Source organism: Leuciscus leuciscus (assembly GCF_965113295.1).
Source record: "Leuciscus leuciscus genome assembly, chromosome: 15".
NCBI classification, from domain to species: Eukaryota; Metazoa; Chordata; class Actinopteri; order Cypriniformes; family Leuciscidae; genus Leuciscus; species Leuciscus leuciscus.
Genome location: NC_138739.1, coordinates 29889079 through 29908068, shown reverse-complemented (window position 1 = coordinate 29908068; position 18990 = coordinate 29889079). Strand labels below are relative to the sequence as shown.

The 18990-nt window shown below is 34.7% G+C and overlaps 2 protein-coding genes across 6 annotated transcripts; one reads left to right on the top strand and one right to left on the bottom strand.

The window, feature by feature from the left end:
- The first annotated feature begins 100 nt into the window (after positions 1 to 100).
- On the top strand, positions 101 to 8950 carry rex1bd (required for excision 1-B domain containing). Its single transcript, XM_082138682.1, has 5 exons — positions 101 to 246; positions 2094 to 2176; positions 2365 to 2569; positions 3040 to 3128; positions 8393 to 8950. Exons 1-5 carry the CDS (start codon positions 244 to 246, stop codon positions 8463 to 8465), a joined length of 453 nt encoding a protein of 150 aa, XP_081994808.1. The 5' UTR covers positions 101 to 243; the 3' UTR covers positions 8466 to 8950.
- On the bottom strand, positions 8783 to 18978 carry crlf1b (cytokine receptor-like factor 1b). 5 transcript variants are annotated; one of them, XM_082138676.1, is made up of 8 exons: positions 17979 to 18973; positions 16393 to 16671; positions 16173 to 16302; positions 15910 to 16076; positions 14962 to 15119; positions 12599 to 12767; positions 11120 to 11304; positions 8783 to 10557 (listed from the first exon to the last, which is right to left on the bottom strand). In XM_082138676.1, the coding sequence occupies exons 1-8, from the start codon at positions 18106 to 18108 to the stop codon at positions 10534 to 10536; spliced, it is 1242 nt and encodes a 413-aa protein (XP_081994802.1). In that variant the 5' UTR covers positions 18109 to 18973; the 3' UTR covers positions 8783 to 10533. The 5 variants fall into 5 exon arrangements, with proteins under 5 accessions (XP_081994802.1, XP_081994803.1, XP_081994800.1 ...); XM_082138677.1 differs by having other exon boundaries at positions 11120 to 11301; positions 17979 to 18969; XM_082138674.1 differs by having other exon boundaries at positions 8783 to 11304; positions 17979 to 18978.
- Positions 18979 to 18990: the final 12 nt, after the last annotated feature.

Here is an 18990-nt window from a genome sequence, read left to right as displayed (position 1 = left end):
AATAAATAGGAGTATACATATAACAAGTCAAAATAAACCACATATCAAAATAATATTTTTTCAGTTTTGTGGCCCAGTACGCAAGCATCGTGGTGACGTCACGTGATGACGTTGTCGTCCGCGAACCTAAACAGGAAGTGATGCCACAGCGTGACTAGACGAGACGATACACATGTTGCGCGAGAGAGTAGATTAGATACATCAGCCAAGCAACGAAAACACTCAAAGCACAGTTTCAGCATCATGGTAAGTTATTGAATATTCAGCCTGTATCATATAATCAGATTCAGGAATAGGAAATGACCAGAAATATATACACAGTCGTGAAATTGCTAACGCTAGTCTATACAGAAACAAATATGTTCAGAAGTTTAATATATTTAAATAAAGTAACGAATATTACATGTACATAAATTAATATTAACAAATTAAAACTATAACATATATAAATACATTATAATTATATCACTGAGTATTACCATGTTTTGAAGTTTTACCATGGTAATATGGTATACACACACACACACACACACACACACACACACACACACACACACATATATATATATGTCCCACAACAACAACAAAAAACCACACATTTAAAAAGCATTTAAGTATTCAATCTGAGATGTTAACTAAGATCCCTCTGTTATCTAGTGAATCCCACAGTAATATATCAAATATCAGTAAGCTTAATATATATATAAATAAAATCATAATTTATTGGGTACTTTTATTTGGGAGGTGGCTGTCCTGAATCATAACCCCTAAATTTCTACTTATGACAATGATATTGAAATAATTTATTTATATATATATATATATATATATATATATTTGATTTAAAAAATATATTTATTTATATTTTCTTTGTAAATCATTAAACTTTATGTAAAAAAAACATATGCTGCATTTTTACGTCACTTCTGATACAGTGTATGTTTCAGTCCATTGGCTGAGACTTTAGTTTTTAATATTCCTGTGTCCCTCTCTCTCATAGCTACATAGTGAGTAGATAGGGCCCTTCATTTTGAGGTAAATGTGTTAAAAAGTCAGAAAATCTGTGTGTAACTTTAAGGAATGTCACTACCAAACACCTTTTTTCTGCAATTAAGCAAACTCTTTTGTGTGTTATTCCATAAAATGTAGTTTTTGTGCAACTGTTCAGAACTGTGCTAGCCAACCATGTGCTGATTAGCATCTTTGAGCTCAAAAGTATCTAAAATTGTCACTACCGAAACAGTCACGACCGACACGTGGTAAAGTTTCGGATGTGACAATTGTTTTGGTAGTGACAAAAGGGGAACACATTAAGAAAATGTGTTTTAGAAAAGAGAAAAAAATTAAGTACATTTATGTAAAATCATTAGTATTTTAGTATTTTTTATTATGCAAATCATTAGTGACTTAAAATTCTGTAATGTGATGTGGTCGCGACCAAAACATTACTGTCACTACCAAAACATGGGATGTTTTATCAAAAGAAATATTGAATTATCAACTAAGATATTATTATAGTGTTTGGTTCGATGTATATCCAAACTAAAAAATCCTTAACTTAGAAATCAGTATGATAAACTTTGACTTTTACAAAGAAAGATTGGATTCAAAATACAACAAATCTCATATATTGCACTTAAAATACTGTTAAAATTGTAATTGTTATTGATTTACCTGTGAAATCTTTTGAATAAAATAGCAAAAAAATTATTTACAAATTATATGTAAATAAAATCTTAATAGGTCAATATAAGCCTTCTTATTACATTATTTATTATTGTTTCGGTAGTGACAGATTTGGGGAGAGGAAAAATATTCCTAAACTTAATGAAAATATAAATGAATACAATATGAGAATTAACTGCACAATTACTAGAAATGTGTTCCTTGGATATTATACAATTTGCATACATACAAATTTGTGGAAAAATATTTTTTTTCAATATTTTTTCAGCTATGAACCGATTCTGTAGAATAGCCCATATATATGATATATATATCATAAGGGATTCATATTCTTCTACCTAAAGTCTTTTTGATGTTTGTGAGTTGTGTCTGTTCTAACTTTGTTATGTATCTTTAATTTTTTAAAGGCACCTGCAGATTTCAAAAATTTGGTCCGAAGATTTTATGTTCTTCAAGCTGAGCGTGTGGAGGCATACAAACTATTTGAGGAGTCAGTCAGTCTATCTATCTATCTATCTATCTATCTATCTATCTATCTATCTATCTATCTATCTATCTATCTATCTATCTATCTATCTATATCTGTCTTTCTATCAGTCTGTCTGTATATCAACAGTATATCTATCTATCAGTCTGTCTGTCAGGGGTATTTTGAGGTAATACAGTTGTTGTTCTCAGGGGTCATGAGGCGTATTTAAGGACGGGGCCCCACTATGACTTCGAGCACTACAAACAGCTGGTACATGAGATAACCAAAGCGTTCTGTGGCATTTCCAAAGAAGTTCTGAAGATTAAAGAGCAACTGCACCAAGACTTCGACCGGCCAGACCTTTCAGAGCACATTGAGAAACTGCAGATTAAAGAGAAAGAAAAGCTAGAGCTGGTGGGCACTTTGCACAAGACTGTATTGTTTTTAAAAATGTTTGGCTAATACCACATAATAAATACCACAAATAAATCATTCTAATTTGCTTTTAATTCCATATTTGTGTAACTTTTGGTAGACGGCTAAAATAATGAGTGAGCATAGACATTAAACAATATAGCTGGAAATGAATTCATAACTTTGGAAATGGTAAGTTGAGTGCATTGCATCATGGGATACAGCATTTCAGTCAGTGTATTGATCTTTTATGCATAAGAAGCCATTCTAAGATGTGCACTGTCAAGCATATTTACTAAGGATAAAACATTTTAGTCCTGCACAACTTCTGCGTCAGCCAATTAGCATGTGCTGAAATGATTCTGCTCCTCTAAATTTATTGCATGAGATTAAAATAGTATTGAACCAAATGTATCTGTTCTGTAAGTGTTTACTATTCCTAATGTTTATCTATATTAATGTCTTTTCAGACAGCTAAGTTACAGTTGGCCAAGCAGAATGCCCAAGATCACCCAGAAGATGAGGATTTCCAGGAGAAAGTCCATGAGATCAAACAGGAGTAAGTGCAACGTTTCTTACACACCTGCTAATGTCAAATAAATTGAAAAAAATGACTGGCAACCAGTGTTGGGTGTAGTGCATTACTAAGTAATTCATTACTGTAATTTAATTACTTTTAACTTGAACTTAGTTTTTTTGTTGTCATTTAATTAGTTATTTCTGATGTAACTGCATTAAATACTTTCAATTCAATATAAAACAATATAAAACAAATTATAAAATGTATGTTTTAATGAAACCATATCCCTTTAAATATTTTTGGTCAATTTTATATTATTTATTTAGAAAGAATTAAAAGAGCAGTTTCATGTCCATCCTTGTATTGTTCAACTGGTCGAGGTTGATAAGGGACTTATAAAGTAACAAGTAATCTGATACTTTTTAGAGAGTGTAATTAGTACATTCATCTAATTACACTGTTGAAGATGTAATCTTCTAGTAATTAATAATTAATTACCCGACACTGCTGGAAACGCAACTGTATTTTTTCTTCATATTTTTAAAATGCATTTTTAATATTAATTTGTAATTTATTTATATTTCAATTAATTATTTTTATGTATATAATATAAATAGTGCTGTCAAACTGATTAATCACAATTAATCGCATCTAACATAAAAGTTTGTTTGTGTGTGTGTGTGTATATATATATATATATATATATATATATATCAGTAGCGTAGCCAGAAAAGAGACTCTGGGTGTGCATCTGAAAATCTGGGTGTGCCACATTTATTGTCAGATTACTGTGCAAAATTATTAACTATAACCATATAACCATGCCCCACATAACCATAAAACTATATAAAATATAACTATACATTACACTCAAGGACAAGCACTAAGCTGGTTCAAATCATACCTATCTGACCGCTACCATTTTGTCTATTTAAATGGAGAAAAATCGATCATAACTCCAGTAAACTATGGAGTGCCGCAGGGATCTTTATTAGGCCCTCTGTTATTTTCAATATATATGATGCCACTTGGAAATATTATAAGGAAACATGGAATTAGTTTCCATTGTTATGCTGATGACACTCAAATATATATTTCATCACGGCCGGATGAAAACGCTACATTTTCCAAATTGACAGAGTGTGTTAAAGATATAAAAGATTGGATGACGCGTAATTTTCTTTTATTAAATCCAGACAAGACAGAGGTAATACTTATCGGTTCAAAAAACCGCCCACAAAACCTCGCACAATACAACTTTAACATCATAGGATGTCCTGTTACTTTATCCTCTACAGTAAAAGACCTGGGTGTTATACTCGATTGCAACCTGTCTTTTGAAAATCATATTTCTTATGTTACAAAAACAGCCTTTTTCCACCTTAGAAACATTGCTAAGCTACGTAATATGCTATCAGTTTCTGATGCAGAAAAGTTAGTTCATGCATTCATGACCTCGAGACTGGATTACTGTAATGCTTTATTAGCTGGTTGTCCTGCATCCTCAATAAACAAGCTACAGTTAGTCCAAAATGCCGCCGCTAGAGTTCTTACGAGATCAAGAAAATATGATCATATAACACCGATTTTATCATCACTGCATTGGTTACCTATAAAGTTCCGTATTAATTACAAGGTATTGCTACTGACTTATAAAGCCCTAAACGGCTTAGCTCCAGTCTATTTAACGGATCTTCTATCGCCCTATAATCCATCGCGCTCTTTGAGATCACTAAATTCAAGGCTTTTGGTCATACCTAGGATATCCAGAACCACCAAAGGAGGGAGAGCATTTTCACATTTGGCTCCAAAACTCTGGAATAGTCTTCCTGATACTGTTCGTTGCTCAGACTCGCTCTCCCAGTTTAAAACTAGATTAAAGTCGCATCTCTTCAGCCAGGCATTCATATAATCCTACAGTTCAAACTACAATCCGGCCTCTATCCAATGCCAGAGGAGAACTGGCCCCCGACTGAGCCTGGGTTCTCCCAAGGTTTTTTTTTTCTCCATTAAGGCACCTGATGGAGTTTTAGGACACCATTAGGTCACTTGATGGAGTTTTTCGGTTCCTTGCCACTGTTGCCTTTGGCTTGCTCAGTTGGGGATATTTTGGGGATATTTAATTTAATTTTATCAATCAATAAATTCGTCTTGAAACAAACTTTGTTGTATTATTTTAATTTAATACTGTGAAGCTGCTTTGATGCAATCTGTATTGTGAAAAGCGCTATACAAACTTGACTTGACTTGACACTCAGGATCGCCAATAACTTAGTCATAACATAGTGCCTGAAAAAATTCTCTTTTGTTTATATGCGCGGCAAACATCTCTGGGGAGCTGCTGGGGTCACAGTCAGCTGCTGTTTGCTGATTGGTTGGCAGTCCGAATGTCGGAAGATATTTTTTTAACTAAAATAATTTAAACTGTAAATTACATTTTAACATTTTGAGCGTTATGGCACCATATATTGGATTCTTATTTCTGTGCCCCTGAGAGTATGATTTAGAATGTTCAGCAGGGTTGGGGAGTAACGGAATACATGTAACGGCGTTATGTAATCAGGATACAAAAATCCAGTAACTGTAATCCGTTACAGTTACGTCAAAAAACATAGTAATCAGATTATAGTTACATTTTGAAAAAAGGGGGAATACTTTCAGGATTACAATGGTTTCATTTAAAACTAAATAAATAAGTATTTTGCCATAATAACACTATATTAAGTCAAGTCAAGTCAAGTATATTTGTATAGCGCTTTTCACAATACAGATTGTATCAAAGCAGCTTCACAGTATTAAATTAAAATAATACAACAAAGTTTGTTTCAAGAGGAATTTATTGATTGATAAAATTAAATTAAATATCCCCAAAATATCCCCAACTGAGCAAGCCAAAGGCAACAGTGGCAAGGGCTGCTTGATTATACAGTAGTTCCTGGTTCTGTTGCCAGTAATGACTCACGTGTGCCATGCGCTGGTGCATGTGCAAATAACAGTTTTCTACAATCTCCTCAGACGCAGATTGAATCACTGCTGCTAGTAGAAACGATGCTGCCTGCGGGTAAAATCGCTTTTAATTCATGGAAATTCCGCTGCTATTTTGTAGAAATTAGGAGAGTAGCTTTTTTAGTACCCAAAATGTCCTTTCTTAATCTCTTCTCACGTAACGGGATGTTCGCTGTCTAGGTAACGTAGGGGAACTCCCACTGCCAACGCCCCACGTCCAGTCAGGCAAATTAAGAAAGATCACGGCTTTAGTCAACATGTAGGCCTATTTTAAAATAAACTAATATGTAGATTGTGTAAACATTTTAAATGTTGTGTTTTTATTTTTTTGTTAAAAATTTGTTAAAAATAAAACAAAATAATCTGTAATACCATACATTAGCCACTAGATGTCTGTATAGCCCTTTACATAAATATATATTCAGGCATGTGTGTATATTTTGCAAATATTGTACACTGGACCAAATTCTTAATAAATAAATTAAATTAAATTAATTTTAATAATATTTCTTCTTGCTTGACTTTATTTATATACGTGACCCTGAAGTAATCCCAAAGTAATCAGTTACATTACTTTCATATTATAGTACTTGGATTACGTTACTGAATACTTTTTTTATGAAGTAATTTGTAACTGTAACGGAATACATTTTTAAAGTAACCCTCCCAAGCCTGATGTTCAGTGACGTCACAGAATCTGCCAGATTCAAACTGCTTTCGCGCGTTGGCTGGTGCTGAGCCAGAGACGGATTTTCAACCACATAATGTTTATTTTATGTTTCAGACATTTAAATACACATAATTACTAGTAAAACAATACATTTGCAGTTTGTAAAATACACACTGATGTCTATGGAAGCAGCAAAAACAATCTATTCAAATTAGGGCTGTCAAAAGATTAATCGCGATTAATCGCATCCAAAATAAAAGTTTGTGTTTAAATAATATATGTGTGTGTACTGTGTATAATTAAATTTGTATATATAAATACACACACATGCATGTATATATTTAAGACAAATGTGTTATTTATATATAAAAAAATTATATTTATATAGAATATAAATATATACAGTATATGTATGTAAATATTTCTTAAATATATACATGCATGTGTGTATATTTATATATACAAAATAATTATACACAGTACACACACATATATTATGTAAACACAAACTTTTATTTTGGATGCGATTAATCGCGATTAATCTTTTGACAGCCCTAATTCAAATGTAATTTGCAGACGTGTTTTATTCATATATCAGACACACATAGCGGAACTATAAAGTTTACTCTATTCTTCTCCCAGTTCAACAGCCACTTACTTTCATGTATTTCGGGAGAAACTGTGGAATTCAGGTGCTGTAAATCCGGCTGAAAGGACTCTCTGAACTGCAGCGCTCATCTCGTTATAGATCAAGATAATTTATAAAGGTTTTTAAACGAAGAAACGGAATATCAGATAGCTGACATGGCAAGGAAGTTTGTGAATATTTTTAATAAAAAAGGAAAAACGAAATAAAGCGAATAGCGATACATCTGTTAATTGTTGTGGCTGCGGTGTGTCATGTGACAATCATGACGCGTCGCCATGGAAACAAGTGGTCAGTTAAAATATTTTTAACTTACGCGTGAAAGGGTTGATTTAAAAATATATATATTCTAAGTAAACAACAATAGCCCAAGTTTAGTAAAACATTTTTTATTGAGACTATAAAAATTATTCTGCATCCATTTAGGCTACGCCCCTGATATATATATATATATATATATATATATATATATATATATATATAATTATATATATATATATATATATATATATATTCATTATTCATACATACACACACACACCTACACACATATATATATATATATATATATATATATATATATATATATATACACACCTACATATTATATATTTACAAACTTGTTACATGTGATTAATCGCGATTTATCAATTTGACAGCACTAAATATAATTATTTTAAGTTATAATACTTCTATATTTAAAATAATAACATTACAATATCCATATCTTTCTATATATCTGTTGTTATATATTGAATATCAGTGACAAAAAGCTAATTCATTAATAAAAAGTTAATAAGATTGATTACTGAAATTTAATACAATTAATGAAATAAATAAAATGTCACCACTGTATCAATACTATAATGTTTCATCCCGGTTTTGATGTATTTTGTATATCAAGTTAATGATAAAACCTATTATTGTTGTAAACATCCAAATAAAAAATACTCTGTTTCTGTTTCGCTCCATCTCTGTCAGTACAATAAAGAATACGGCCGCTTTGAGTGAGATTCTGCAAGACTTCAAGTATGACTCGGAGGAGCCGGAGTGAGATGTAGTCAGTCTCAGGAGACAGCGATGGATTCAGATCCTCTATGAACTTTCCCTTCTAATGAAGAGTCTTCTAAGGTATCAATCGCTGTCTTGGGTGCTTTAAAGATAGACTGCATTGCCGCTGCAGGCTTTGCGAATCATATATTTATTAAATATAGTTTGACATCTTTTATTTTATTTTATGTTCGAAATAGCTTGACATTTTGTTTGTTCAAACCGACACAAAGTTCATTAAGAGTGTAAAACTGTTCAAATATTGTTCATGATCATATGCATAATAATAGTGTGGTACAAAATATATGAACATTCCTTAAATATTTTTTAAGACATTTATACAGACAAAACAATTTTTTACATAATGATACAGTATTTACATGAAACTGCATTACAACTTCCACGTACATGATCTAAACTTGTAATGTGTCTACCAATTAAAGGGACAGTACACTGAAATGAAATTAAAAGTTTGTCATTATTCATTCACCCTCATGTATTTCCTGTCAATCCTTTATTCCTTATGTGAAGATGTTCAAGTCTCTAGAATGATTCATTCACATCGCCAATTAAACTAGATTTAAGGTGGATGTAATGTTTTTCAGTGAATAACGACTTCAATTTGATCTGTTCGTCTCACAAAACTATCATGTGACTCCAGAAGCCTTGGATTATAAAGCACAAGTCAGATTAATGATATTTTTATAGGGCCTTTTTAATCTTCGAGCTTGGCAGAACCAGTCCTCATTAACTTTTTTTGGTAACACTTTACAATAAGGTTTCATTTGTTAACATTGGGACTTTCACACTGGAAGAGCGTTTTCATAGTTCCTATAACTATTGGCGAAAGAACCCACTTTTTGGTGCGTTCGCACCACAGGAACTAGGAACGATTTTAGTGATAGGAACGAGTCTAAATTAGCTCCTACTTGAGAGTAGGATCTAACACAGCACAAGAGGAACTACCAGTGACGTAAGTGTACGCTGATTGGCCGAACGCATGCCATACGAAAAACTGCCGTCCGCCATTTTTAAAAAAGCCGTGTAAACACACAATTTACATATACTTATGAACTAACTCCACGAACATGGAAAACAGCGATTGATTGCTGCCCCTTTTAGCTAACTACGTTAGTTATCATGAACTAACAATGAACAATAGTTAACAGCAATTCAACAGCATTTATTAATCTTAATGTTAATCTCAACATTTACTAATACATTGTTAAGATCAAAAGTTGTATCTGTTAACATTAGTTAATGCACAGAACATGAATTTATTAACTAACAAACAAAGGTTCATAAATTCTGTAAGAATATAATACTCATTGTTAGTTCATGTTAAAGCATTAACTAATGTTATCTAATGAGACCTCGTTGTAAAGTGCGACCACTTTTTTAGTCAACTTTCCCTTTAAGAGAGAAATATTTAAATTATCTTTTTTTTTGCTTACAAATTCTCTTAGCAAACACGATAAACTTTGTATATAGGTTTTTTTTTTTCATTTTCAATCTACATCAGTTGACTTGTCTTAAAAAAAGTGAACTTCAACTTAACTTAAAAAAAATAAACTTCATGCGTAATTGAAAAAATTAAGTTATAAGTTACTTGACAAGTCCACATAACTTAATTTTTTCAATTACGCATGAAGTTTATATACTTAATTTTAAGGCAACGGGCTTCCTCACTTTTATTTTAGTCAAGTCAACTGTTCACTTTTTACAGTGTAGTTGTAAAGGTCCTTTTTTGGATGACAGGTCAATAGTGAAATGAGAATTAGAGTCTCTCATTATCAACATTTTATGCTCTCTTTCGTCATGTTGAGTCTTTCTTTCTGCTTTAATGCCCTTATAAATAACACGTCTGAGACAAAAGCACTTCCTTTGACGTATTTGACGGGGACTATAGCAGGAGGCAAGCAGTAGATCATGTCGCCAAACTACAGTCTCCTTGCGGATTCCTTCAGAGAGTCTTGGCTCATCCAGATGAAACGTCCCAAGCACTGGAGAGTGATAAAAACCTTGTCGTCGCAGGCCCCCGCAAACTCTCCCAAGCCTTCTTTAGAGTTTCACTATGATTTACCGCTTTGTAGTACCTGAAAGGCAAGACAATGGCATTTACAAGTGAATGTGATGAGTTGATATATGGGGACAGAGAAGCGTAATTGGTACCAGCCATTCTTGTGGCAGTTACATCGTGTTCTTCAAAGGACAGTGTGACTAATGAAGCGGCCTAAGTTTCCCAACAGTCGTCAGTGCCAGAGCAACAGTAACCACTGAGTCGGTTCAGAGAGCGTGCAGCGGATGTCGGATAGCGTTCGAGTCCGCCACACAAGACTTTTCGTGCTCGGTTGGATCGCAGCTGAAGCTTTGCCGCACAGTCTAACCTAAAAGGAATTTATTAGCATTCCGGCTGATTACTTTGACTGGCTGTTCCCGTCTGTTGTGGTAACCGTCTGAAGATTATATGATGCTCCGCCATTAGCAAACGCAATCAAATGCGAGTCTATTGATCAAAAGCGTAAACAGATATTTTGGTTCTCTTTTGTGTGGGTCACATAAAACCACTAAATGTGGCTGTATTTCATGTGTGCCAAGAGTGATGATTTTCCGTCTTGATATGCGTCGCAAAACGGGGTACGCTTTGTCCTTACTGACCTGGTCGTGTGTTTTCTGGGCTTTCTGCAGCCAGACGCGCCATTGGTCGTAGAGTTTGATGCTGACGTCCGTACAGCCGTAAGAGTGTTTGCGCATCCAGCCGAAAAACTGCTTGAGTTCCTTTCGTAGCGTTGAGTTGTGCTCGCTGGGCTTCAAATCGCAAGAGCCACCATGTGACCTTTCTGCTGGGCAAATGGAAATGAAAATGACATTAAGTATAAAGTAGTAAGCAGTTACAAAAAAATCATAACTGTAAATGTTCAACTGCAAATTCAAACTCGCATATATTGGACTGGGAAATTATAAAAATGTTCACTATTTTTCAACATTTTGACTTCATTTTGGGATGCATGATATGTGTTTACCTACATACATTTTTATTTCAACATATTATATGTAATACATTAAAAATGAGAAAAAAATTCAGTGGTGAGTTTTTATTATTATTATTATTTATATACTATTATAATATTTATTAGTATTTTTTGGCGGGATATTTATATAATTTCTAACTTTTGTTTTGCATCAAATTGTTTATTCCAGCTTTATTTTAATTAATTAAAATCATTTAATATTAATACATTTAATTAATATCAATTACAACACTGGTTTGGAATTGATTCATTATTAATGATTCATGAATTAGACTGTTTTAACTGATTCATGAAAATGAATCAGACTTACCAACAGACTTACTAATCATTATTTAAAAAAATTGAAAAGATTTAAGATATGAAGATATAAAAGATTTTGTCTATAATGCTTTTATAAAAGGAAAGGAAGGATTGTGAAACTAGTCTAATATGACACACTCTTTTTATAGGAAACTTAAAGGTGATATCCAAGACATTTGAAATTCCTCCCGAATATATTTTGAATATTTAGTATATCACCCAGCTCTACGTAGCATCCATTATTTGGTATTTTATTGCATTAAGGTGTACATATTTTATATTAATTTTTAAATTCAACCCCAGCTGACGACAGTTGCTTAAATGCTGTCGATTGTACAGTGTGGCCTAGAGCAATGAATAATGGGCTATTTACCATCTTTCTGCTAATGAGCATTAAACAGAATGCAGGAAGAGGAGCTCAGACTTGCCATAACTCATATTGCTTGGCATAAAACAGAGGTTAATAACATCCTCTCTTTAATGCAAGACTTGTAACATCATTTCTTATGACCCGAATCTGTTTCCACTAAGTTTCAGGTCGACCGCCCCTTTAATCTGAACATGCTCTAAGACTTTTTTAATTTATCAATCTGAGACAAGCTCAAAGAATTCATCAATTGTCCCCTAAAGCGCTTTGACATTTTACTGGAGTCTTTTGAATCTGCTTATGAGAGATCCCTATCAAGTAGCTTGATGTTTTTTTCAGCGTTTACATATGGTTTGAATCTAATTAGCGCATGATGCAGAAGCCTAATGTGAAGTAAAGGGACGTTGCATTGCTGCTATGAATTTTGCTGTAACTCACCAATGCCAGGTGTTGACGCAGCGGTCGAGTGGCTCCAGTCGCTCCAGATACCTGGCTTCTTTGAGCCATAGATGCCCACTGGGTTGCAGCGTACTTGGACAAAATACACAGTACCGGCTCTGAGACCCGCTAACTGACATGACGTTTGGTTCCCGGCATCATCTATCACCTGAGGGGAAATAAAATTAAGTATGCACACTAGACATTATATTGGGGACGATTTGGGTAAAGCTGTTCACCCACAAATGTAAATTCCATCATAGGTTTTTCACCTTTATGTCGTTCCAAACCTGTATAACTTTCTTGTGCAAAGCTATCATAATAGTGGTCCATGTGACTAGCTTCTGAAGGTTTCTGTGAAATTAGATTGAAAACAGATTGAAATTCTTAATTTACTGATAAATTTCCTTTCCAGTGAGCTGTTAACTGCTGGATCATTGAGTCAGGAGTTGAACCTGAGAACCAGATCAATAAGATTAGTGAACGAGTCATTCAATCAAACAAAGCTATCTTGTTACTTCTGAAGACTATATAATGCATGAGTCATATGGACTACCCTTATGAGTCAGTACATAATTTAGGGGTTAGAAAAAGTGGCCAGGAGAGTCCTCAAATAAATGTTTTGTTTTTGTTTCACAGAACAAAGAAACGAGGCTGATTTAGGGTACATTTACATGACAATGATGCACTAAAAACGGAAATGTTTTTCCTTTGTGTTTTTTGAGTACAGACGACAAACGTCAAAACGATCCCAATTCACACAGATCACCAAAAACGACTAAAATTGCGGTATTATTCATGCCAGGCCAGTCGTTGGCGATGTCAAATGCATAAAAGTTGGATGTTTTTAAAGTGTTAAAAAAGGGTTGTGTAAACGGACCCTAAACAGAATATTCATTTTGGGGTGAACTATACTTTAAAATCAGGGGTGTCCTATCCTGCTCCTGGAGGGCCACTTTCCTCCAACACACCTGCTTAGAAGTTTCTAGTGATCCTAAAGGTGCGTTCTCGCCATATTGTAATTACAGTAATGATTCTGAACTGTTAAAAGCCTTCAAGTGCTTGTATATCTTGTAATTACAATGTGTAAACTCGTAATTTTCTGAGAGCTACGACAAAAAAAAAAAAGAGCTACCTGAACACTGTAGATTTAAGGTGTGTTCGACTTGTTGGCTGTGCAGATCGATTGGTGTGCGACATCAAAGTACCATGAAAGCGATTCGAGCGATTTATTTACAGTAATTATGACATGGCATGAATGCAGCATAAAGACCTTGATTACCTGGTTCAGGTGTGTTTTTTAATTTGGACTGGAGTCAAAGGCTGCATCCAAAATTGCACACTCTTGAGTAGGTACTTACTTTAAACAAGTACTTACTTTGAACAAGTACTTACTTTGCAAGTGCTAAAAAAAGTATGTTCTATGTGTGTAGTATGAATGTAATCTGGATGTACTACATTCGCCATCTTGTCACTGTCATGTGACCTACCAGTGTCAATTGCTTCACTGCCATTCACAAATCCTCTCCCGTGGCCTCAGAATCCCGCCGGAAGTAGTAGGTCATCCGGGTACTTTTTGCCTACTCTTTTATGAGTGCTGTGAATTTGGAAATATTTATGTGATCACATAATTTTTTCGCCTACTATATAGAAGGGAAGTACATCATTTTAGATGCTGGAAGGTGCAGCAGGATTGGACAACACTGCTTTAAATTTAGTTTTCTGTTGGATTAACCCAGGACTGTCCAATCCTGCTCCACACTCTTAAAAATAAAGGTTCTTTATTGGCATCAATGCTTCCAAGAAGAACCTTTAACAACCATTGAATCTTTGCACAAAAGATTCTATATAGTGCAAAAAGCTTCTTTAGATTATTAAAATGTTCTTCACACCCGGGCACAGTCAGACTCGTTGGCCCTAACGGATCTCTAGTCGGAGCAAAGACGGTCCAAAAACGGACCTTCGGGCTGTTGTCGAGGAGGGGGCAAAAGGGTGCCGAGTGGGAGGTTCTTGTAAGAACTGTTCACTGAAATATTCAAATACTTGCCTAATGCCTATAACCTTCTAGTAATCCTGAAGACCTTGAGTTGCTTGTTCAGGTCTGTTTGAATAGGGTTGGAGCAAAACTCTGCAGGACCTCAAGGGCCAGCATTGAGAACCCATGTTCTATGGCATCGCTATGAATACTTGAAACCATTATTTTCAATAGTGCAGAGTTTAGCTTCAACCCCAATTAAACACCCCTTGGATTACCAGAAACTTCCAGGCAGGTGTGTTGGGGCATGTTGGAGCTAAACTCAGCAGGACGTTGGCACTCCAGGAGCAGGATTGGAGACCGTTGGACAAAACCCTTCCAGCCATACCTTCCATTCGTCGCTCTCCTCCATACGGTATCGTATCTGATACTTGGCCTGAAACAGGTAGTCTTTCAGGGCAGGAGGACTGCCCCAACATACACTTAACTGATCTTCCAGCTCTCCAACGCGGCTCACAAGGACATCAGGAGGCGGATCTGTAGTTACTGAACAGAAATGTTTCCCATTATCTAACACTGTGAAAATTTTGCTTCAGAACTGTTGATTAAACCCAACAAAAAATGGTAACCATAAAACTATTCATTAAACTATTACAAGCAGCTAGTTTTTAACTCTTGGAAGGGAAAGATCCCTTCAAAGAGTTGAAAAATATGTAGCTGCTTGTAATTGAATCTCCCAATAAACCTTGATCGCTGCTCATTAGCTAGATGATATTTTGCCGCTGCAAATGTAATCTCCCATTTCCATTGATGTTTGCGATTGGACGTGCTCCACTGATACGTTTTTTTAATCAAGCTCGCCTTTAGGGCAAAGCCAATCATGGAGAATTCCGGAGCTTATTGTTTCAGAAGATGAGGAAATGAGGACTTGAAGATGGTGTAGTAATACTATATCTTTGCTTTTCTCTGCAAAAAGTGCTGATTGATGGAAGTAATTTAATTGTGATTAATTCGATTAATTCATTGGTATGTCAAAAAAGTAATTTGTCAAATAATATGTCAAATAATACATTTTAACCTATTGCCAACAGACTTTCAGCTGCCCATTGACCTTCAAACTTCTATTTTCACAAGATGCCTTTTGGAAATGTTTCAGCTGTTGGAAAGTGTTTTTATAGTCTGTAAAAATCTATTCTCTCAGACGAGTGTGTGCACCATATGCGAGACGTTCATATGGTTTTGTGCATCTATGTGTGAGTTGGGAAACGTAATCCCAAGTGACCTTGATCCCAACATCTATTTTTCCATCAAACAAGCATATTTTAGTCCTACTTACCTACATCTAAAATGTCTAAGGTGACCACATCAGAAGTGGCAGAGCCAAGCTGATTGGACGCATCCACCCAGACTTCATATGGTGTAAAAATGGCAAGGTCGCGTGGAACGTAGCACATATACGGCTGTCCTGTGTAGTCCTCGCAGTCTTTCTCTTTACCGTACCATCTAGATGGACATTAAAATGGAAAAGTTGCATGCTGAAAGGGATTCATGCAAAAAAAAAGTGGAAAAGTATGAATTTTTTTGGTGTCAGAATCTCACTTTAATTTGTACTTGAGGACGTATTTGGTATTGATGAACGTTTCTCCTTGACTCCCTGGACTCCATCTGCAGCTGAGATCTTTGGTGTTTCGTGACCAGCATGTCAGGTTGACGGGTTTCTCAGGGGGTGCTGTACATCAAATTAAAACGAAAAGAAGAGGACGGCATGAAAATTCAAAAACACATACCAAAAAACACCAAAACTTGTTCACACACTCACAGCCAACATAAATACACGATCCGGCCAACACTTCTCCGTTGCTTCGGTGGCAAACCAGGTTGTCTCCTGACTGCTGCAAGGAGCCATTGAGTTGATGAAGTGTGACGCTTGATTCGGTTGGGCTCAGGACTCTGTAAGTGTTTCTGGCCAAGCGTCTCCCATTCAGCGTCCAGTACAAGGACCTAGCTGTTATTTCCAGCTCGGCGCTAACAGTGCACACTGCAGTCAAGCTCGAGCCGATGCGAAGCACTGGATCCTGGGGGGATATGACAGCCAAGTCTGGGGGTCAGAATAAGAGGAGACTTCATGATTCCAGCAATTTTTACAACTGGATTTATGACCGGCAGTTGGAAAGGTTGCACAAGGTCAGTTTTCAGCATCTTAAGTGGTTTTCCATCTTGTAAATATTCGTCTTGTGTGTCCACAGAGCTCATATTTATTCATGTTAAAGATACATGTTCATAGGGAACAATGGCTGGGTTTGAAAAGCTACTACTTCTGGCCTTCAAGGAGAACAAGTGTTGATGTGGATCATTTCTGCTCCTGGTGGGAGGCGGACAAGCTCTTTAACGTGCCATTGGACTCTAAGGAACATTGAAAAGTTAGGAAACAAGACTGAATTGTTAATCTAAAACTATAGTACTTATTGGACACTTTTTTCTCCTTGAGCATTGTTTGAAAATACTGACCAATGAAACTGGTGATTGAACAACTATATTCACATTTATATTAAATTTAGTACACAGTTTCTAACGCTTTTGTTTGGTCAAAGCACAGAATGTAGATGATTATTTTTGTTGCATAGCATCATTATGTCTTCTAGAAGGATGCGTAAATTACTGAATTTGTTATAAAAAACAAATGAGGCAACTGTTTTATAAAAGCAATATTGCACTCAAGGACGAGCGGTTTTGAACTGTAAACAATTATTTTCATGATTTGTTATCACAACTTTTTAACTTATGTCAAATCAACTTAGATAATTAATGTGGATCAGATAACATAATATTTTGAGAATCTATTTATTTAACCAATCTCCTTCAATGTTTTAACTTTTTTTTTAATTCAGTTAACAAAAAAGGAAGGCAAGCAGGTAACTTACTTTTTTAAGTTAAACCAACAATATTTTTTACAGTGGGTGAATAACACGATCTATATGTTACCTTATTTTCTTGTTTATTAGTGAATACTGAGTTATTCTAACATAAATCTATTTTTGTTATCTTAATATAGCGTCTCTTTGCACGATTTTACCCTGGTAACTACCGTTTCTTCCAAATGCAAATTAAACGATTATAGGGTCGCCTTCAAACAGTAGCCTATGAAAAGCTTTAAGAACATTTCAATATTTCCTTGATGAAAGTGGATAATTGCCATTGTTAAAGGTAATAATTCTTCCTTAACTATAGTATTTTAGCCAAAACTAAGGAGAATATGACCACTAATTTGACATTCTTATAGAGATGAAAATGAAAACATCATAAACGCCTCCAAAAATAACCTTTAAATGAAGATGAAGTTTGTAGACTTCTTCTCAAATGGCTTTAATTCAGATAAACTTCAAATACATCTGAAATTGTACTTACGTGCTGTGAGTGCATATGGAAGAAGCGCAACAAAAAACAACATAATGACTGAAATTGTCATTTGTCTGTCGCGCGCGCTCTCAACTCGATTCTTGTCATGCTGATGGGAGCGCGCGTACCAATAATCCATTCTCCTTCACATAAACTGCAGGAAAATAAAAGCCTTAATCACCAGAAAGCTTCGTGAAAATCATTGCTGGTTCTGAAAAGCACCATTATGCGGAGAGGACGCTCAGATTCACATTCACTCTCAATTTTAGAGAAGAATCAATATAGCCTAGTGAACGCCTCAAAAGCTGAAAAAGTTGATTCTTCGGAAGCTCCTCCCAAGTATTACCACACAAACACAAGACATTATTAGTAGGACATCTGCAGCCAGTGTTTTCTTTACTCTTTTGAATGCTAAGTTGGCCACAACAGAAAATAATGAAATAAACCCTTTCCAAAAGTGTCGGCTATTCCTCACATATTCATTATTTGCACAAACACAAGGCCATAATTTTTTTTTTATCTGCAATACATAGTTTATTAAGGGCTTTTTTTTCTTCTTTTTTTTTACAGTGCAAATCCACACCCATGCTGCTTCAATATGAATTGTGTAATTGCTGAATAGTTTGGAAATGAACAAATAGGCTATAATTTAGAGATTATTCATTCATTTATCATAACAATAAATCTATTTAATTTTTTTAAATATGTATAGACTTTAGAGCTTTTTAACTCATGTATATTTTCTTAGAACATGAATTATGTTTATTGGATATATTATAGAAAAGTTATGGTAAGTATGTGTTTATTCCTGGTCACAGTTGTAACTGATGGGAAACAACAAACACTGTAAAAAAAATATATGATATGAATATGATCAATAAGTTATGACAAAATATGTTTTAATAAGTTAAGCAATTTTCAACTTTTTTATAAACTCCTTTTTTTAAGTCAGTTTAATGTAGCCTAATTTAAGTTAAAAATGACTTAAAGTTTATTGTACTTAAAAATTCAAGGCAGCAAC